Source organism: the organism of the source record quoted next, unplaced genomic scaffold, assembly GCF_019419815.1.
Source record: "Pyrus x bretschneideri cultivar Hongxiangsu unplaced genomic scaffold, Pyrus_bretschneideri_v1 Contig9, whole genome shotgun sequence".
In the NCBI taxonomy this organism is placed as follows: Eukaryota; Viridiplantae; Streptophyta; class Magnoliopsida; order Rosales; family Rosaceae; genus Pyrus; species Pyrus x bretschneideri.
In genome coordinates this window covers 266,346-290,121 of record NW_025999831.1, presented here as the reverse complement: position 1 = coordinate 290,121, position 23,776 = coordinate 266,346, and the positions used below count along the sequence as shown (strand labels likewise).

General features: G+C 35.4%; 1 protein-coding gene and 1 pseudogene across 1 annotated transcript; both read left to right on the top strand.

The window, feature by feature from the left end:
- Nucleotides 1–6,014: 6,014 nt before the first annotated feature.
- LOC103944443 lies at nt 6,015–8,186 on the top strand (annotated as a pseudogene).
- A 12,448-nt stretch (nt 8,187–20,634) lies between these two features.
- On the top strand, nt 20,635–22,968 carry LOC103944355 (dynamin-related protein 4C-like). Its single transcript, XM_009354790.3, has one exon. It carries the CDS (start codon nt 20,779–20,781, stop codon nt 22,786–22,788), a length of 2,010 nt encoding a protein of 669 aa, XP_009353065.2. The 5' UTR covers nt 20,635–20,778; the 3' UTR covers nt 22,789–22,968.
- The last annotated feature ends 808 nt before the right edge of the window (nt 22,969–23,776 follow it).

Genomic DNA, 23,776 nt, shown 5'->3' with positions numbered 1-23,776 from the left:
AATCTATCACACTTCTTCGGAATATGAGTAATATTATTCATATCATGTTTTTATGCTGCATTTCTATACCACCTTAGGTGGTATCTGATGTGGACAGCCACATCATTTGAAAAATTTGCAAAACCCAAGGAAAGGAAGGAGAAAGACTCTTCGTATACCACAATTATCATTTAATTAACTAGTTTTTCACTACTACAAAAAGGCTTTATTGTGTCGGTGGTTGGTGTCGCTTTTATAAAACATAGTGGCGCTTAAGACATTCCGACACCTACTTTACATGGTGTCGAAATTACTGTCGCTTATAATCGACATAATCTGTTAATGTCGCTTATAATCGACATAGATTTTAATATTTTTTAATAGTGGTGTTGCTTTTAACCGACATAAAGACTGGTGTCGCTTTTTTCTGACACTAATGATAGTTTTTAAATATTTTCAAAGCCAGTGTCGATTGTAGCTGACATAAGTTTTAATTTTTATTAAATATTTTTAAACCCGGTGTCGCTTGTAATCGACATAAAGTTAGCGTCGGTTAAAAGAAGACTGGTGTCGCTTATACTCAACACTAGAGAAAGTTTTTAAATATTTTCAAAGCCTGTGTCGCTTGTAGCCAACATAGATTTTAATTTTTTTTTAAATATTTTGAAACCCAGTGTCAATTGTAGGTGACAGATTGGTGGCCTTTATATACCCTCTAGAATAGGCCTGGCAAACAGGTGGTGTCATGTTACACCCGTTATTTTAACGGGTCCTTAACAGATCGAGTCACTTTACCCAATGGGTAAAGTTACCTGACCCGTCAAGAAAAATATTTTTTTTCTTAAATTTGCACATAACATTTTGTGATATCCACTAGTGTAAATATTTTAAATTGAAGATCGAGTTCATTCATTGTATTCATATAGGGTCAAAAAGTGTAGCTGTAAAAAATCATCAAAATCGGAGTTAAAATAACCGTTAAATCGTGATTTTTCGTTGATAATCGTCGAAACGTTTTGTCCCGTTACTTGATCTCTGAATGTTTGTTATTTTGCAATTTTTGGTGTATGCGATATCGAAACATATACAAACATGTTTGACGGTTGGATCGTTGAAAATAGCTTCATAGAATGCGTATCTCATCAAAACAATAGATTCACTAACACTTAAGAGTTTATTCATACTTTCATTAAGTATAACATAAGATTTTGTGGTATCCACTAATGTAAATATTTTAAATTGAAGATCAAATTCATTCATTGTATTCATATAGGATCAAGGAATGTAGCTATAAAAAATTATCAAAATCAGAGTTAAAATAACCGTTAAATTGTGATTTTTCTTTGATAACCGTCAAAACGTTTTGTCCCGTCACATGATCTCTGAATGTTTGTTTCTTGCGATTTTTGGCGTATGCAATCTCGAAGCATATACAAACAAGGTTGATGGTTGTATCGTTGAAATTAGTTTTGTATAATGCGTATCCCATCAAAACAAGAGATTCACTAACACTTAGAGTTTATTCATACTTTCATTAAGTATAAGATAAGATTTTGTGGTATCCACTAATGTAAATATTTTAAATTGAAGATTGAATTCATTCATTGTATTCATATAGAATCAAGGAGTGTAGCTGTAAAAAATCATCAAAATCGGAGTTAAAATAACCGTTAAATCATGATTTTTTGTTGATAACCGTCGAAACGTTTTGTCCTGTTACTTGATCTCTGAACGTTTGTTTTTTTCAATTTTTGGGGTATGTGATCTCGAAGTATATACAAACATGTTTGATGGTTGGATCGTTGAAACTAGGTTCGTAGAATGCGTATCCCATCAAAACAATAGATTGACTAACACTTAAGAGTTTATTCATACTTTCATCAAGTATAACATAAGATTTTGTGGTATTCACTAATGTAACTATTTTAATTGAAGATCGGATTCATTCATTGTATTCATATAGGATCAAGGAATGTAGCTGTAAAAAATCATCAAAATCGGAGTTAAAATAACCGTTAAATCATGATTTTTCGTTGATAACCATCGAAACGTTTTGTCCCGTTACTTGATCTCTGAATGTTTTTTTTTTTTTTTTTTTTTTTTTTCTGCAATTTTTGGTGTATGCATCTCGAAGTATATACAAACATGTTTGACGGTTGGATCGTTGAAACTAGTTTCGTAGACTGCGTATCCCATCAAAACAATAGATTCACTAACACTTAAGAGTTTATTCATACTTTCATTAAGTATAACATAAGATTTTGTGGTATCCACTAATGTAAATATTTTAAATTGAAGATTGAATTCATTCATTGTATTCATATAGGATCAAGGAGTGTAGTTGTACAAAATCATCAAAATCGGAGTTAAAATAATCGTTAAATTGTGGTTTTTCGTAACCGTCGAAACATTTTGTCCCGTTACTTGATCTCTGAATGTTTATTTTTTGCAATTTTTGGCGTATGCGATCTCGAAGCATATACAAACAAGTTTGATGTTTGGATCGTTTAAATTAGTTTCGTATAATGCGTATCCCATCAAAACAATAGATTCACTAATACTTAAGAGTTTATTCATACTTTCATTAAGTGTAACATAAGATTTTGTGGTATCCACTAATGTAAATATTTTAAATTGAAGATCAAATTCATTCATTGTATTCATATAGGATCAAGGAGTGTAGCTGTAAAAAAATCATCAAAATTGGAGTTAAAATAACCGTTAAATCGTGATTTTTCGTTGATAACCGTCGAAACATTTTGTCTCGTTACTTGATCTCTGAATGTTTATTTTTTGTGATTTTTGGCGTATGTGATCTTGAAGCATATACAAACAAGTTTGACGGTTGGATCGTTGAAATTAGTTTCGTATAATGCGTATCCCATCAAAACAATAGATTCACTAACACTTAAAGTTTATTTATACTTTCATAAAGTGTAACATAAGATTTTGTGGTATCCACTAATGTAAATATTTTAAATTGAAGATTGAGTTCATTCATTATATTCATATAGGGCAAATGAGTGTAGCTGTAAAAAATCATCAAAATCAGAGTTAAAATGATAGTTAAATCGTGATTTTTCGTTGATTTTGTGGTATTAACTAGTGTAAAGATTTTATTTTGGGCGGGAATTTTCTCGGTTTTTTTGCATGGGGAAATGGATTGGACAAGCTTTTTCAGTCACTGTCAGAGTTGGCATTGGTTTTAACTGACGCAACCTCTGATTATGTTGATGCAAAATTGCCCTTATTTCGACGCCACACAAATCTGTCAGAATAACGTCGATTTTATCCGACGCAATGTGATCCTATTTCGACACCGACCCTTTCAGTCAAAAGTGTGTTAGGCCTTTCAGTGTGTCAAGCTGCGTGTATCTAGGTCGTGTCAGACCTAGTGTCGGTTTGAACCGATGCAAAGTCCTAATATTTCGACGCAACTTATGGCTACTGTCAGTTTGTCAGAGATGGTATCGATTTTTACCGACATAAGGTGTTATAGCTACTATCGGTATTAACCGACACTAAGTTTTTATCCATATTTAAACCCCGTCTTTCCCATTACTTCCATGCTTCCATTTCTCTCTCTCGTTTACTCCCTCCTCTTCTCCCATTTCAGCCTTACTCTTTCCCCCATTTCAGCCATACTCCTTCTTCTTCTACTAACTTTTGCTATGGATAATTCTAGTGAAGATCAACATTCTAAGGAACTTCATTTGGAAGAGGAGTTCGAAGTTGGTTCTTTTTTTAATTATTAATAATTTCAGTTTTTGTTTTGTGTTTAAACTAGTATTATGCTTAAACTGAAAATTTACATTTGCTTAAATTGAAAATTTCCATTTCATCCGTACTCATGTTTCTTCCCCAATTTCAGTCTCTCCTTCCCAATTTCGTTCGTGCGTTCATTTCTTCTTCTGTATTAGTTTTTCTACTTCTCTTTTTAGAAACTTTTGTTATGGATCAACATTTTGAAGATCAACATTCTGACAAATCTCAAAGAGGAGGAGTTCGAAGGTGGTCTATTTTAAAATTATTATGATTATTAATTTCAGCTTTTTTGTTGTATTCTAACTAGTATTGATGAAGCCTCTCAGCGTACAGGGGTGAATGATTTTTTCGTGTTAGTATATCATTGTTATTAATTTTTAATATCTATAATTTATTTTTCTGCTTTACGATTGTTGATTTGTTTTTTTTTTTTTTTTTTTAATTTTATTGCAAGGCAACTATGGAGGGCAATATTCAATCTATGATTGAGTCTGGTCAAGAAGATACTGATAAGCTTATGACCCAAGTATATGTCGAGACGAAGGGTCTTGAGCATCATAATAGAGTGCATGGGTATGGACATTGGGGAACTCCAGATATGGTGTCTTATGCATCTTCTTCAGCTTCTACTTCTAATTCCTTTAGGAGATCATCTAGGAGTTCTGTAACAATGTTGATGACTGAGAACAATGAATTGAGAATGTATTGGGACAACTGTTATTGTTATTAGTTTTTAATAATGTTTGCTTTGGCCTATATATGAAATATGATTGGAATTATTTATATATTTTTTAATTATTATTAACGAAAAATGGAGAAACAATTTGTATTTTGCTTTATTTTAATATATCTGATGTCGCTTACGGATGACAGTAGCATAAATATTATATTTATTGAAATGTAGGTAATGTCGGTTAGGACCAGCAATAGATTGATTATTTTATTTGTTTACTGTTATGTAATGTCAGCTACGGCCGACAGTAAGTGTAATATTTTATTGTTTAATTGTTACTTAATGTCGGTTAGTAGCGCCATCATGTCAAAATTTAATGTCGCTTATAAGCGATGTAATCTACGATGTCGCTTTTAAGCGACGCTGTTGTTCTTTTTATTTTATATTACTTTGCTTTGTGGTGGCGGATTAAGGGGTCTAAGCGATGTCAATACCCTTTCCGTGAAGGTAGTATTGGTGTCGCTAACCCAATCCGACATTGCACTATTTAATGTCGGATTTTTACCAAATGGCCGACAGTAATTTGTGTTTCTTGTCGGTTTTTGACCGCCAGTGATAGCCTCTTTTGTAGTAGTGTTTCTTAATTATTAATTTATTAAATAATGAACTAAATTTAAAAATCTGATTAATTCAAATGATGTGGCTGTCCACATCAAATGGCACTTAAGATGGTATGAAGTGTGGTATAAAACCATGATATGAATAACATTACTCTTGAAATATATACTAGTTTACTTCCTGGAAAGTACCACGTGCCTAGGCTACCTTGCATGCATGCATGGAGAAATTTTTTATTGTGACGGAAATACTGATGGTACACCACGTGTTTTTATGTAAGTGGTGAAAAATTGTATTTTTAAGTTATTAACTTTTTAACACACATATCCCACTATTTATATAATAACACGTAGTATACCATTTCGTGTGTTAGTCACAATTAAATACCTCTCGCGTGCATGAATATAAATGATGAAAAAGGTCGAAATGGTTTCAAGAAAATTAAAAAAATCATGGTTAATCAATAGCTTACCTTGGATCCGGAAAGAATCTTTCAAAAGTAGTTAATTAAGACTAGCTAGGGTTTGAGTTCATACCAAAAGAATCCTTTCTGAGTTCGGCTGATTGAATCCTAGCTAGCTTCTTCTGGAATTGTGTGCATGCATGCAAGGGCAGGAGAGATTTTTCAATATATGGAGTGGTACACAACGTGTTATTATACAAATAGTGTAATATGTATACTAAAAGGTTAATAATATAAAAATTAAAATTTCTCACCATTCCTATTAAAACACGTGGTGTACCACTTGTCACAACTAAAAATTTATGGTAATGTTAGTTGGACCTCAATTAACAATAGGGTTTGAAGGAAAATAAAAAAAAATAAAGAAAGCTGGTAATTTTTGTACCTTTCTTAAGGAGAGGTGCACTATTCCTTGAACTTTTGCGCACAACTCTATTATCAGCATGCGGTTTTGAAACGGTTGGTTGTCATTTACTTCGATTCATATTCCAATTCCACAAATTAAATGTTGCAGCATTCCATAGGTTTGCTGAATTATATATACTACTAGGAGCCCTTCTGCGTAAGGCACTTACTAAAACCAGCTTTCTTACTTCTTCCTGACAAATATCTTCTCTATCTAGTAGTCATCTTGCCACAATTCAGACATGAGAGGAGCAAGGCACAAGAAATTGAGTTCTACAATTCAAACTGGGGAAGGCTCCCTTGCAATGGTTCAGGCAGAGCTAGACGTAATACCTCTCAACACCGCACCTATTATGTCGTCCTACGATGACAAGATCCGTCCTCTTCTGTATACGGTAGACAAGTTACGCAGCTTGATGGTGATGGATGAAGGCATTCAGCTGCCAACGATTGTGGTGGTCGGAGACCAGTCATCCGGGAAGTCTAGCGTGCTAGAATCCTTGGCCAGCATCAGCCTGCCTCGGGGCCAAGGCATCTGCACGAGAGTGCCTCTTATAATGAGGCTGCAACACCACTCAAGTCCTCAGCCTGAATTTTCCTTGGAGTACAATGGCAGAGTTGATCGTACTGATGAAGAAAATATTGCCGAAGATATTGTGAAAGCTACAAGTTCTATTGCAGGGGGAGGTAAGGGAATTTTTAACACCCCACTGACTTTGTTGGTGAAGAAGAATGGGTTTCCGGTTATGGTTGATCTTCCGGGTATCACTAGAGTTCCGGTCCATGGTTAATTAACCTGAAAATATTTATGATCAGATCAAAGATATGATCATGGAGTATATTAAGCTGGAAGAATGTGTTATTCTGAATGTATTGTCTGCTACGGTGGATTTTACTACGTGTGAGTCAATCCGGATGTCACAAAGTGTAGATAAAACTGGTGAGAGGACGCTTGCTGTGGTTACGAAAGTGGACAAGGCACCGGAAGGACTACTTGAGAAGGTCACTGGAGATGATGTAAACATTGGTCTTGTTTATGTCTGTGTAAAGAACAGGATTAGTGACGAAACTTATGAGGAGGCAGCAGCGATGGCTCATGAACTATTTCAAACCCATCCCCTGCTTTCGAAGATTGACAAGTCCATTGTCGGTATTCCAGTTTTAGCACAGAAGTTGGTCCAAATTCAAGCAAACAGCATAGCAAGAAATATACCCGATATAGTGAAGAAGATCAATGACAGGCTGAACTTCTGCATTATGGAACTGAATAAAATGCCGAAGAGTCTTTCATCTGTTGCCGAGGCCATGACGGCCTTTATGCAAATCAATGGCTTGGCTAAGGAATCGCTTAGGAAGATTCTTTTGAGAGGAGAATTTGAGGAGTACGCGGAAGACAGTCACATGCACTGCACTGCTAGATTGGCTGAGATGCTCAACCTGTACTCTGGTGAACTTCAGAGATGTGCTGAGACTGATGCAAAGAGCAACTTCTTGATGGAGGAGATCAAGATCTTGGAGGAGGCCAAAGGTATTTCACTTCCGAACTTTCTTCCGCGCAATGCTTTCCACATTATCTTGCAGGGAAAAGTGAATGGAATTTCAAGTATTCCGATTGCATTTGTGGAACAAGTGTGGAGCTACATTGAAGAGGCGGTTATTTCTGTCGTGATGCGTAATTTGGAGAACTATTATCAGCTGCAGCTGTCAGCAAGGCGTACTGGCCATAATCTAATGGCCAAGATGAAGGAAAGGTCAATCAAGTGGATGCTGGAGCTTGTAGAGATGGAAAAGCTGACAGATTATACATGCGATGCTGATTATGTTTCCGAATGGAACAAGTTGATGGCTAGTCAAAATGCATTCGTTCATGGAGTCTTAACTGACGAGAATAAACCGTCTATCATAGCTATAGAAGGCATCGGGGAAGTTGAAGTCGGTGTTCTGTGTAAGTATCCGCATGTTCTAGCTCAAGCTTATGACCTTAAAATGAGAATGACTGCCTATTGGAAGGTTGTTTTGAGGAGGTTTGTGGACTTCATGGCATTGCACTTGCAGCTGTCCGTTTTTAACCTTGTGAACAAAGAGATGGAAGCTGAGATTGTGAATGAGTTGATGGGACATTGTGGCGGGGGAATCGAGAGGATGTTGGAGGAGCTGCCGGCAGTGGCAGTAAAGCGTGAGAAGCTTAACAAAAGCATAAAAAAGCTAAGGGATTTCTTACACGATCCGTTAATACGACATGTAAACGATACAAAAATAACGGGTTTTGGATTAACACGATAACTAATCGGATCATTATAAGGTCACACGATAATAACCCGTTAAAAACTGGTCCTTGACAGGTTTACACAAGAATAACACGTGGATAAGCTGCTTCGACATGATAAGAAAAAAGTTATTTTGATAATTTTAATTTTTTAAACTACTAAAAAAAACTTTGTATAAAATACAATAGTTATAATGAATATGTATATATTGTTTATTAAATATTATTCTATATAAATTTTAAAATTTAAGTTTTATTTACTTATTTATTTTTATAGTATATTATAGGCAAAGATTGAGATTAAAAATCATAAAACACATTAAAAATAAAAATATCAAGTAATTTAAAAATACTAAACACATTAAAAAATATAATAATTAATTTACATGTGCGAAAAATATGAAAAAAATATGCAAACGCTCGTAATCGCATCCTCTACACTTTGAGGATGGGTATATGATCATTTGAATTTTTAAAACCATACAAACTCTCATGAATAGTATTTTTAAAGGAGTTCAAAATCAACAAAATTCATAATCATTAATGTTTAAGTCTGAAAATGTGAAAGCATAATAAACTTTCATAATTGCATCATCAACGCTTAGACGATGGTTACATGGTCATTTAGATTTTTAAAACCCTCCAAATTTCATGAACAGTGTCTTTTATTTGAGTGCAAAATTAATAAAATTAATAATAATTATTGTGTGTGAAAAATGTAATCACTCGTAATGAAAAGCTTTACAACTTTCATAAAGGGGTCAACTCCGAAATTTAGTATGTATATATTAATTTATTATTATGTTTTACATTTTTTTGGGTCAAATTATGTTTTTCATTTTCATTGATTTAAAATATATTTTTCTTAACAGGTAATGGGTCGAGTCATATTACCTGATAATATTAATGGGTTGATTTCGGGTCGGATCATATTACCCGTTTACTTTAACGGGTATTACACGACACGACCCATTAAGCTATTGGGTATGACATAAAAATGACACGAACACAAGAAACATGACATGAATGTCAGGTCTAGTGGCCAAGATAATGGACAGCATTATCACTTATGGGGATTAACTAACTTGCCAATTAGTTTTGAGGGTACTAAAAAATGGTCTAAATAAAAGTATGCAGTCTGTTTTCTTATGTCGTTGGTTGTTTGTTTGTCAACTTTTGTTTCAAGTTTTTTCGTTTCCTTTGTGTTCTTGCTATGTGGTAATTGTATGTTCTGGTAATCCTTGTCAAGTTTAATGTTTTCAATGAAATTTAACTGCAAATTCATCCTACCTGCAGTCAACTCCGATGTTTTGTTTTCTGTTTCTTGCTTTCATTGCCTTTCATTTAATTTGATAGTGAGCCTTCTTGACTAATCTAACAGATAAAAACTTACTTAGGTAAAGAATCCGACACGTATTGTAGAAAATTGATAGGAAAACCACCTTCCTTAACTTTTCTAACTTTCGATGTTAAAGTTGTAATAACCAGCTGAAAGTGAATATGGAAATACCGTTACTCTTCTAAGATAAATAAACCTGTTTGCCGGTTTATATATCTTCTCAGTTCTACCCAGGAAATGTTATCATCTGAAAAAAAAAACATATATATGTGTGTGTGTATGTGTGTTCTCCTTTGTATCCCTTTTTTATCTTGCAATTCTGGTAGAAATTAATTTAACAACCAAAACTCAACTTTGTTACTGATAAAGAAAGCCTAGATCGTTAGAAGAAACCTTGCAGATGATAACAATAAACTTGTATCTCAAGAAATAAAGTATCCCTTTACTCATATTAAATCTCTCCTGTTTTTGCTTGTACAACAGTAAAAGAAAAAGTTAAAAGAGCACGACAAACAAATTGAAGCTTTGGTGCTTCTAAAACACCCATTATACATCAGTTGTCTTTGTCTCGTGTTGCTTTGTTTCTTGTTTGGGCCTTCAAATTAAGAAGGGAAACAAAAGTAATGCATTAACTTATTTTATTGATGAGGTGGAGCTTGGTGGATTGGGCCTTCAAATTGAGAAGGGAAACAAAAGTAATGCATCAATTTATTCTATTGATGAGGTGGAGCTTGGTGAAAATGATAAACCAACAAAAAATATATGGGTGTTAAAACCCAAGAAAATAATTTGCTTTGGTTTAATATCATGTGTCACATTTATGTTCTTTTTTTCGCGTCATCTTAGTACAAATTAGTGAAAATCGTTTTGGTTAAATACATAATATATTTACCTCAATTGAAATACTCATAATCTTACGGCCATTTTGAGATTGATGTGTTTTTAAAAAAAAACTGCTTTTGATGTGCTTTAAGAATAATCTATTACAAAATAAAGCAGTTGAGTGTTTGTTGAACTATTTTTAAAAGTGTTGTGAGTATGAAAAACAGTGTAAAAGCGTTTGATAATTTATAATTGTATATAATGACAAAAATAGACGTAACAATGTTGGTGGTGAAGACAACAACGGTGATATGGGCAAGGGTTGTGATGGTGGTGGTGGTGGTACCAATAAAGGGGTGTGGTGGTTGGGCTGCAGTCTGCAGAGGCAACATCAGTGGTAGGGTTGGCGACAACAACGATGGTGGCAGTTGTGGTAGCAGTGGTGGTGGTTGTGTTTATGGTGGTGGTGGTGGTGTGGTGGTAACGATGTGGTAGTGGTGGCACGTATAGTTGTGGTGGTGGTGGCAACAGTGATGGTGATCATGGCAATGGTAGTGTAAGAGGTTAAGGTTTATAGTGGTGGTCACTTTGTTCTCCAATGATAAAATGTGCATACAAGAATAAATAATGTTATTTTTTAAAATTATTGAGTGTATTACAAGAATTAAAAATATTCATTAAATGCTCGACCCTGCTTTTTATTAAAACAGTTTTACCTACATGATACTTTTAAAAGTTGTTGTCTGGAGGCCATGCATTACTTTTAATATAAGCAAAATAATTTATTTTTACCAAATACATTTTTACTGCTGAACTTTAAAGTGAATCAACTTTTGATGAAAAAAAAAAAAAAAAAACCAAACAGGGGCTTAATCTTGATAAGTGAGCATTTAGAAAACATTTTTGGTGAAATTATTAAGTGGGGAGAATGTGGATAAATTCTTGAAGAGAAATGCTAATGAGACTCTCTATGAACTCTCTGCCATCTCATATATTTGACACAATGCTTTATAATGCGGGTAACACTAGGGAGACTAAATTTGTAGACAAAATTTGCAAACTAAATGCATGTCACCTGTGACATCCCACATCGCCCAGGGAAGTGATCCTTATATGTATATTCTCATCTCTACCTAGCACGAGGCCTTTTGGGAGCTCACTGACTTCGGGTTCCTTAGGAACTCCGAAGTTAAGCGAGAAGGAGGCTTGAGCAATCCCATGATGGGTGACCCACTGGGAAGTTGCTCGTGAGTTCCCAAAAACAAAACCATGAGGGAATGGTAAGCCCAAAGTGGACAATATCGTGCTACGGTGGTAGAGCGGGCCCGGGAAGTGATCCATCCCGGGCCGGGATGTGACATCACCAATAGGAAATAAGCACATTTATCAACGCTTAAATAATAATCTAATTATCAACTTCCATGTCATTTAGTTTACAAATTTTGTCTTCCTAGCATTAGTCCTATAATGCTGTCACATGAATGAATTGACGTTAGACTAGCTATGAGGTGGCAAAGTGTCATTGGAGAGTCCTACTTTTGAGAGTCACCTTGACATTCCTCATCCTTGAATAAAGGCAATCATGTCACTTCCTCCCACTTGTATCGTCTTTTTTCATCAAACTAAAATTCATGCTCAGTTGTGTCATGGATTTTCACACACCATTTTTAGTTTCTCACTTACCTATCTTTATTTATGGCCACCAGATTGAATAAGTCAAATATAATCAACATCCAAAATTTAACATGGATGTGTAAAAAGCTAAAAAATATGTGTTAAATCATTTCACAAAAATATTTGTAAAGTTGGTCATTTATTAAACAAATTGTATTATCCATCTAATAAATTCAAAATTGTAGCATGGTAAACTGGTGACGTGAAAGAATCTCTTCTTGAGACGAGCGAGTGACGTGATACAGACTAGTGAACCCAAAAGTTTCTCAAAAATTTCCCTAGGGCGTGCGACACACATTTATGGTGGAGAATTATTTTGTAATCCCATTGACTTAATTAGAGATTGTTCTCTTTATAAGCCTAAGGGGTCTATGTAACATAGTGTGAGAATTCACAAAGCGCAAATAGAAATTAGAGAGAAAAGAATTAGGTTTTCCAATTTAGAGAATAAAACACCATACGGATAAAGTTCTAGCAGATCGTCGTCTTCTTGCTTCACTAGCTAGAGATTTATTCGTGTAAATAGTGGTAGAGGGCTAACACTTGGGAGCCTCAACAATGTTGAATTTTTCCACCTATGAAATCTAAAGGTTAGAATTCTAAAACTTACTCTAAGTTTATACATATGGTCTTCATTGTATTATACCTGAACATAGCCAATACATAAATTAATTTAATATGATTCAACAGAATCCAACATTCCGCAAACATGCCTGTCAAAATGATTATTTATAATTACGTCACCCGCCACACTTTTGCACATATGTACTAAGGTAGTTCACAATTCAACATTCTAGTCCCTCAGTCAAACTACACCAAGACGGTGTTACATTGCTTTAATGATAATGTGTTACCTTTGAGTACTCTCATGGTCATCTGTACGCTTGATGCACAACAAGACTTATACCTTCCAAAGATAAATTATGAAGAGGTTTTAGAACCCGAGGTTCCATACTTAAGTGCAATTGGTGCTTTGTTGTACTTATCTCAGTGTACAAGACCTAACATCTCCTGCATTATGAATCTCTTAGCATGACAGAATCACGTGTCAACACGCAGACATTGAAAGGTGTTAAAGAAATTCTATGTTATCTTAATGGCTTGTGGACTTGGACTTGTCCTACCTTGTTAGTTATGTTGATGTTGGGCACTTATTCGATCTGCACATGGCAAGATCCCAAACGGGTAATTGTTGGTGGAACCACAATTTCTTGGAGGTCTACTAAGCAGACTTTAGTTACTATGTCTTTGAATTATGTTACCACTAGACCAATAATTGACAACATTTGGATTTAATAAATATTGATAGACTCAGGTCCTAAGTTCTTTGAGTTTTGATCACTATGTTACCAATATTTAATTTTGTTCAGTTCTACAATTGAAATTTGAATTTTGATCATTAGTATATATGCATTGAAATATAAATTTTATAATAGAGGTGGATAGGATGAAATAATTTTTTTTTTCTTTTCTCATTAGCATTTGATGTCTACGAATGCTAATTACTCATAGGCTTATCATGCTAGAGAGGTTATACTTTAGTAAATATGAAAAAGGATTCTCGCCGGATCATTTTTCTGGGGATTCAGAGAATCCAGCGATCGTGACCGTTTATCATAAATCGTGTGTTCAGTTTTCATTAGGTACTATTTATATTTAATTTTAAATTTTGAAATGATTTCTGATCATACGATGTACGATGAATGGTCACGATCACGAGATCTCTAGAATCCCTAAGAAAAAAATTCGGAGATGATCCTTTTCCCACTAATACAAGTAAATTCCACCTTTTTTAAAGATGTGGTACAATGTGTCCTAAATTGTAGTCTCATCATCTTTCCCACGTTCTCTTTTTTTCTTGCAAAACTATGTAACATTTAATGGTGCCATAATCTTAATCTCCAAGCAACAATGATTTATATAAAATTCGTTTATTGTCGTGTCACGTCCTAGTTCAGGCATATGTGCTTATGAATGTTGAAAAAAAAAAAAAAAAAAGCAGCTTAAAATGTAGAGTAATTCTTGAATGAGAAGTGTTATTGATATTTTAAAAATCTTATTTTATATTTTTTACAAGTGTATTTTTTTTTTATAATGTAAAAAGTTTAGAGTGTAAAATGAGATTTTTTGGAGTATTAATAACAATTCTCTTCTTGAATTTGTATCACGTAACTCATCTGCATAAAACTTAACACATAAAATAAGAATTTCTTAATTTGAGTCCACCAAGAAATGTCGGTAAACTTTTAATTTAGGCATATTCTTACACAAACGAATGACGTAGTGCACATACAACATCCAAAAAATTCTTAGAAAATATCATCTACAGACAACTTGTCAAGAAAGAAAGTAAAATATAAAGAACATCGGCAAGTACGGAAAAGGATCGACAGTCAAGCCGAATGCCTTTTTCTTTGACGGTGGGGGCCCCAACGATACCATCATTCGACATCTGTCCAACCATGTCAGCATCCATGATTTATGGTCTTAGAATGGTAAAAGTGAAACAAAATTTCCACAATGTGAAAACTCAGAGGAATCTTCAAAGCTCTTTCTCTTCCACTTTTCTCCACAAAAAAACAGCAACCTTAATCCTTAAGCAAACCCTCCATTCTTTTCAATTTCTCTGGAGCACGATCATAAAGGTATATTCAATATGAATTAAGTTCTCTACTTTTTTTTTTTTAACTTTAAATTTAGTTGTTAGATTGAATTTCTCATCGTTAATTTCAAGATAAAAGCTTTAAATTTCTTGTTTTTTGATTTTTATTTTGTTTTTTTGTTTTTGTTTTTGTTTTTTTTTTAATTTTTTAATTTTATTTTTTTGTGTAGAAAATGATACGTGTTATTTGTTATTTGTTAAAGTGAAAATGTCTAAATGCAAATGTTAGTGCAAAGGCTAGCACTTCCCGAATTCTCTAAGAGTAACTCCAGCGTTGGAGCCCTCCCCCCTGGCAATACACTATTCAATCCACCTAATGAACAGTAATTGCCCTTAATGAACAGTAAGTAGCCCTGGCAATAGAATTTGCATCTCCACCGTTACACTTCAATAGCCCTGGCAATAGGCAATAAAATATTAGTATTTTTTTTATTTATAAAATTAATACAAAATAATTTTAATTGTAATATCGGATAAGATTTTTAATCGTTCTCGTTGCGCCATGTGTCATTATCCGAAGTATTATTAAATAATACAAAATAATACAATTATTGGTGATGGATTTCTGATAAGATTATTAACCAATCACGTCGCGCCACGTGTCATAATCGGTTCACAATCTTTGAGGATAGATTTCCATCAGATTTTTAACGAATGACGGCATGCCACGTGTCATAATCTGTTCACAATCTTTGAGGATAGATTTCCATCAGATTTGTAACGAATGACGGCATGCCACGTGACATTATGCACAACCTAATCCTTTCTGAATCCTCTATATAATCCACCATCCATCCTCACAAATCTCACACCAAAATTCTCAAGATCTCTATCATTATTCATAGTTTCTGCTTCCTTATTCACAAAAATCTGTATCATTATTCATAGTTTCTGTTTCTTTCTTTCAATGTCTTCTTCTTCTTCCTCAAGGATGATATGGGAATTGAATAAGGAAGAGGAAGAATTGTTTAACGAATCAGAAGCAATGTTGAATCACCAGAGGGTAAGAAATGAGAGGGAAGAGGATGAGGAGCATCAAATGAGAGATGACGAAGTAAGAAGGGGCAGAGCCTCACATTCCCGTCGAGTCATCCAAGCTGCGGCTCAGATCTGCAGGCCCAGCCGTTCCGGAAACCTTGATAGAAGCAGGCAACGACGAGGTATGGAACTCTTGGATGATTATTTTGTTCCTAATAGTGCATTCCCTGATACGTATTTTAGACGTCGTTTTAGAATGGAACGACATTTGTTCAACAAAATCATGATTGCTGTTTGCAACCATGATTCTTATTTTGTGCAAAAAAAAGATGCTTTTGGTGCTATGGGTCTACTGCCTGAGCAAAAAATTACTGCTGCCTTGCGGATGCTTGCATATGGAGCATCTGCAGACCAAGTGGATGAGATAACGAGGATGGGGCAATCAACCATTCTTGAGTCCCTGATGAGGTTTTGCGGAGCAATCGAATCTATCTACACCGCTGAGTACCTCCGCAAACCCACACACATGGACTTGGAGCGGCTGTTGAAGAAGGCGGAGATGCGTGGCTTTCCTAGGATGATTGGAAGCATTGATTGTATGCACTGGACGTGGAAAAACTGTCCAAGTGCATGGCAAGGTGCTTACGGGGACAGAAAATGAGCAAAAAGTATCATTCTGGAGGCGGTGGCATCTTTTGATACATGGATTTGGGACGCCTTTTTCGGGGTCCCGGGAGCTCAAAATGACATCAACGTCCTTGCCCAATCCCCAGTGTTCAACGATGTCCTGCAAGGAAAGGCACCAAAAGTTACGTATGAGGTCAACGAACGTATGTACGACGGCCCATACTACCTAGCTGACGGCATCTACCCGCACTGGTCAACATTTGTCAAAACAGTGCCACGTCCGCGGAGTGCGAAGGAAAAACACTTTGCAAGCTGTCAAGAGGGGTGCAGGAAGGATGTGGAGCGTTGTTTCGGTATCCTCCAAGCTCGCTGGGCGATCGTCAGGGGTGCTGCCAGATTGTTTGATGTAGAGTCGCTGAGATCCATCATGATGACGTGCATCATTCTTCACAACATGATTGTGGAAGATGAGTACGATTATGAAGCTGTTGATGAATATGAGCCAGACCCGATGAACAATTCAAGAACACGTATATATTGTGCTCATGACGCCACCGATGAGCCCGTGCAACATGAGCCATTACAAAGGGATGGACGTTACAATGAAAGGCTCATTCAACGATATACTGCATTTCAAATGCCAGACATGCACAATGCCCGACAAATTGACTTGATAGAGCACCAGTGGGCATTGAAATAAGCTGAAGATAATTAAGTTCATTTAGTGTGTTTTTTTGAATTTGGTATGTTTATGTTATTTTATTTGGTGTGTTTTATTATTTGGTATGTTTATGTAATTTTTTTATGTTTATGTTTATGTAATTCTTAGTATATGTAATTCTTAGTATGTTTATGTTTATGTTTATGTAATTTTTTTATGTTTATGTTTATGTAATTCTTAGTATATGTAATTTTTTTATGTTTATGTTTATGTAAAGGACTTTTAATTAGAACCATGGACTTTTAATTATTTTATACAAGGACTTTTAATTAGAACGATGGACTTTTAATAAATAACTTACCAAATTAATTTGAATAAATATTCAAGAAATTGGAAACAACATAAATAATACAAACAATAAATAATAAATTACAACCCAAAGTGATTGGAAAATTATGGGCTCCGATTACAAAAAGTACTCTATTCATCATCATCTAACCAATTTGTGGTGCTAGGATGATCTTCTCTTGCGGTGCTAGAACCACCTTGGCCAGCTATTGTTTCTCTTGCACGCCTTCTTCGCACCACGTCCGCTTTCTCTGACTTCCAAAAAAATTTAGAATTTGGAGACTTCCCTTCTAAAGACATGTTCATAATCTCACGATCTTGTTGAGCCCGTCTTTCTTCTCTAACATGTTCCCTTTCTTGCCTAAGTAGCTCTCTTTCTCTCTCATTAGCATAAAATTCTCTCTCAACAGCTGCTGCTTTTGATGCCTTATCAGCCTCATCTTTCGCCAGTTCCCTCGCCAAAGTCAATTCACCTTGGCGAGTAAGTTCTTCCATGAACTTTGCATAATCGTTCTTGGAAGCACTCCCTTTTCTCTTTGAAGCCTTCTTACCTTGAGGCCTAATTGGAAAACGGGTCGAACCCGACGCTTGTTCAGGGAGGGGCGTTTCGGGCACTTCTTCTGCATCATCTTCATGAACATGATCGGGTGTAGAGTGTAGAGGGGTGCTGTTCATGTGCACTTCTGGACCGACTGGCACAACTCTAAATTTAGGACAATCTTTGACAATATTCCAACATTCCCACCGGTTGAATGATTTATTTTTGCTTTTGGTTTTGGCAGCGTACCAAGCTTGTGCTTGAAGTTCCTACACAATAAAAATAAGTAACAAATAAATAATACAAATAAATAATTATAATGAAAATAAGTAACTAGCAAATATATAAATATATATATAAGTAACAAATATAATGAAAATAAGTAAGAAGGCTTCAAGTTTAGTAAATAATGAAAATAAGTAACAAATAAATAATTATAATGAAAATAAGTAACTAGCAAATATATACATATATATATATAAGTAACAAATATAATGAAAATAAGTAAGAAGGCTTCAAGCTTAGTAAATAATGAAAATAAGTAAAAAATAAATAATTATAATGAAAATAAGTAACTAGCAAATATATACATATATATATAAGTAACAAATATAATGAAAATAAGTAAGAAGGCTTCAAGTTTAGTAAATAATGAAAATAAGTAACAAATATAATGAAAATAAGTAACAAATAAATAATTATATATGTCATGTTAATCATAACAAGCAAATATATATATATATATATATATATATATATGTCATGTTAATCATAACATGGGGCTAGAGTTCCAAGTTTAGTAAATAATTTTAACCTTAAATATACACATTTTTTTTTCTTAATGTAAGTGATATTATACATTAATTTTAATGAAAATAAGTAACAAATAAATAATACAAACAACATAATTATAACAAATAAATGTAACAAATAAGTAACAATAACATAATTATAATGTAACAAACAAATAAATAATACAAACAACATAATTATAATGTAACAAATAAGTAACAATAAATAATAAATTTTGTATGTAACAAATAAATAATACAAACAATAAATAATAAATTATATAGATAACAAATAAATAATACAAACAAATAATTATAATGTAAATTTGGGTATCAAATAAATAATATCTTGTTACCATATCCGAGTAATTTTCCCCACTTCGAATATTACTACTAGCTTGTGCCAAAGCGTCTCTCCACGTACTAAACGATTGGCTAAGTAATTTCCAACGACTGGACATCGATTCTTTGGTTCTTTTCCCACCAATTTTCTCAAGATAATTGGTATGAATAAGACTCCACATTTCTCGCAACTGCATCTCATTACCCGTAAGCGAACTATGAGTAACTTCAACCCAGCTAGTACACAACGCAACATCTTCAATAAGCGACCAATTCGTACCTGCACCAGTGGTCATTTTGTTGAAAAAAAATGGATTCAAACTTTGAGACAAAGAAAGGAATGTGATTGAAAGTAGTTGAGAAAATATGAAATTGTTGTGTAAGGTAGATGATAATGAGAAGGTATTTATAGAAAAGTAAAAACAATTTTTTTCAGATTTTTCAGATATTTTTTTGAATTTTTTTGAATTTTTTACAATTTTTTTTAAATTTTTATTCAATTAATTAATCTCTGCCGTTGGATATAAAAAAATTTGAATTCCAACACTCCAGATTGTGCCACGTGTCACAACGGTAACTTTTCAGATTTTTAAAACTATTTTTTCATTTATTTTTTAATTTATAAAGCATTTTAATATCCACCGTTGATCTCAGATCGAACGGTGGATATTAAATCTGACTTTTTTTTTTTTTTTTTCCGTTGAGATCTAACGGTCCACATTAAGTGACCGTTAAGATCTAACGCACCGTGGGAAGCCACGTGGCTTCCTAACGGTAACTGATGGATTCTTTTTTTTCTGATTTTTGTGTCGGCGACGCGCCCCCACGCGCGGGTGGGGTGCACGCGCCTGACACAAAAAAAATTAAATAATGCGCTGACGCCACCCTGGCGTCAGCCTTGCGTCACCCCCACCTCGGGCTCAAGGCCTGGCAATCCCTCACGGGCCCGTGACTCGGGCCTCCCCCATCCACCGGGCTCCCCCACGCTGGAGCGACGCCACCGGCCCTCGGGCCTTTGTTTTGGACCCCGTCCCCCGAGCAAAACCCCACGCTGGGGATGCTCTAATGGGTGCCTTGGTTTTCTGACCAAAGTACAAAAAATATATAATTTTCTTCAACATCTTGTCTCCATTAGGTTACAACTGACATTGGCTAGCTTGTCATCGATTATTTGAATGAATAATATATAAAGGTTGATTGAAGTCCAAGAGCATCAAGCACAAAAAAATGGTTATCAGTTAACTGTCCATATTACATTTACACTGACTAGGGTTTAGAAGTTCAGAGTCTCGCATGGGGTGTGGTTTGCTGAACCTTTGGAAGTCCAAATCACAACTCTCTCAGCATGCGATTTTGAAACGGCTGGTTGTCATGTTACTTCGATAGGTTTTGCTGAACAATTATACATACTACTAGGAGCCTTTAAGCGTAAGGCACTTACTAAAATTAGCTTTCTCACTTCTTCCTGACTGATATCTTCTCTGACAAGTAATCTTCTTACTTTAAGTGATGTGGCTGCCACGTCAGCTTATTAGTGCTATTTATCATTGTAAGCAAATGATGGTACAAATGTGTCGTAAAAGTAGCATTTTTGTTAGATGTGTTGTTACTGTTGATTGAGAGTCAGTTAAATTGTTTAAAGGCCAAGAATGATGTATAGCAGTAGCTATAAATAGAACATTGTACTCCATTAAGTCATAAACTCAATACAGAACATTTTACTCCATCTTCGAAATCTCTCTCATCTCTCTACAATCTCGGTTTCCCTCTAGATTTTTCACCATTGTTTTGACTTGCTATAATTCAGAAACGGAAGGACGAAGGCAAATGGAATCGAGTTTCACAGTTTCAATCGGTGAGGGCTCCCTCGCAATGGTTCACGCAGGACTAGACGCAGTACCTCTCAAATGCGCACCCATTGTGTCGTCCTACAACGACAAGATCCGCCCTCTTCTGGATGCGGTAGACAAGTTACGCAGCTTGATGGTGATGGATGAAGGCATTCAGCTACCAACGATTGTGGTGGTCGGAGACCAGTCGTCCGGGAAGTCTAGCGTGCTTGAATCCTTGGCTGGCATCAGCCTACCTCGGGGCCAAGGCATCTGCACGAGAGTGCCTCTTATTATGAGGCTGGAACACCACTCGAGTCCTCAGCCTGAACTTTCCTTGGAGTACAATGGCAGAGTTGATCGCACTGATGAAGACAATATCGCCACAGATATTGTGAAAGCTACTAATTCTATTGCGGGGGGAGGTAAGGGAATTTCGAACACGCCACTTACTTTGTTGGTGAAGAAGAATGGGGTTCCGGATCTGACTATGGTTGATCTTCCGGGAATCACAAGGGTTCCGGTCCATGGCCAACCTGAAAATATCTATGATCAGATCAAAGATATGATCATGGAGTATATTAAGCCGGAAGAAAGTATTATTCTGAATGTATTGTCTGCTACGGTGGATTTTACTACGTGTGAGTCAATCCGGATGTCACAAAGTGTAGATAAAACTGGTGAGAGGACGCTCGCTGTGGTTACGAAAGTGGACAAGGCACCGGAAGGACTACTTGAGAAAGTCACTGGAGATGATGTGAACATTGGTCTTGGTTATGTCTGTGTAAGGAACAGGATTGGTGACGAAACTTATGAGGAGGCAGCGGCGATGGCTCATGAACTATTTCAAACCCATCCCCTGCTTTCGAAGATTGACAAGTCCATTGTCGGTATTCCAGTTTTAGCACAGAAGCTGGTCCAAATTCAAGCAAACAGCATAGCAACAAATATACCCGAGATAGTGAAGAAGATCAATGACAGGCTGAACTTCTGCATCATGGAGTTGAACAAAATGCCAAAGAGTCTTTCATCTGTTGCCGAGGCCATGACGGCCTTTATGCAAATCATTGGCTTGGCTAAGGAGACGCTTAGGAAGATTCTTTTGAGAGGAGAATTTGAGGAGTATAAGGAAGACAATCGCATGCACTGCACTGCTAGATTGGTTGAGATGCTCAACCAATACTCCGATGAACTTCACAGATGTGCTGAAACTGATGCAAAGAGCAACTTCTTGATGGAGGAGATCAAGATCTTGGAGGAGGCCAAAGGTATTTCACTTCCGAACTTTCTTCCACGCAATGCTTTCCTCATTATCTTGCAGGGCAAAGTGAATGAAATTTCGAGTATTCCGATTGCATTTGAGGAAAAAGTGTGGAGCTACATTGAAGAGGTGGTTATTTCTGTGTTGATGCATTATACGGAGAACTATCATCAGCTGCAGCTGTCAGCCAGGCGTGCCGGGCATAATCTAATGGCCAAGATGAAGGAAAGGTCAATCAAGTGGATGCTCGAGCTTGTAGAGATGGAAAAGCTGACGGATTATACATGTGATGGTGATTATGTTTCTGAATGGAACAAGTTGATGGCTAGTCAAAACGAATTCATTCATGGAGTCTTAACTGATGAGAAGAAACCTTCTATCATAGATATAGAAGGCATCGGGGAAGTGGAAGTTGGTGATCTGAGGAAGTACCCGCATGTGTTAGCTCAAGCTTATGACCTTAAAATGAGAATGATTTCTTATTGGAAGGTTGTTTTGAGGAGGCTTGTGGACTCCATGGCATTGCACTTGCAGCTGTCTGTTTTCAACCTTGTGAACAAAGAGATGGAAGCTGAGATTGTGAATGAGTTGATGGGACCTTACGGTGGGGGAATTGAGAGGATGTTGGAGGAGTCGCCGGCAGTGGCAGTAAAGCGTGAGAAGCTTAACAAAAGCATAAAAAAGCTGAGGGATTCGAAGGAGGTGGTGGCCAAGATTATGGACAGCATTATCACTTATGGTGATTAACTAACATGCCAATTAGCTTTCTGTTGTCTGATGTGGGTGGTTGTTTGTTTGTCAACTTTTGTTTTTAAGTTCTTATGTTTCCTTTGTGTTCTTGTTGTGTGATAGTCCGTAGTCGTATGGTTGTGGTAATCCATGTCAATTTTAATGTTTTCAGTGAAATTTAAGTGCGATTTCCTCCTACATACAGTTCACTCCTATTTTTTGTCTCATGTTTTCTGCTTTCATTACCGTTTATTAATTTGACAGTGAGCTTTCATAACCAATCTGGCAGACATAAAAACTTATTTAGGTAAAGAATGCTATACGCATTGTTGAAATCTCAACTGATAAGAAAACCACCTTCCTTAAATCTTCTTTTCGACGTCAAAGTTGTAATTGCTTGAAAATAAATATGTAAATAGTGTTGCTTGTCTAAGATAAATAAACTTGTTTGCAGGTTAGATAATGCTAGGAAAACTAAATTTTTTAAACCAAATGATGTGGTTGTTGATGATTGAATTATTACTTCAGCGTTGATTAACGTGCTTATTTCTTATTAGTAACATATCATTTGGTTTAAAATTTTGATCTCTCTAACATTATCTTTGCATGTTTATATGCTCAGTTCTATCCAAGAAAGGTTATCATTTTAACTGATCTATACATCCACACACACACACTCATATATATGTTCTCCTTTGTATCCCTTTTTATCTTGCTTTTGTACGGCAGTTGTTTTTAGTCTAGTGTTGCTTTGTTTCTTGGTCCTAGCATCAAATTGAAAAAGGAATCAAAAGTATTTAGTCAAGTTGATGAAATGGGAAATTGATTCTTTTCGGATTCCTTCTATCAAATCTAATCAATCAACAAATTTAGATTCTTGAAATTTGATCCAATAGTTAAAAACAAGAGATTTTTTTAAAAAAATTATAATAACTTTAATTATTGAATTAAATTTCAAAAGCTCAAATTTATTGATCGGTAGAATTTGATGGAAGTGATTCCTTTT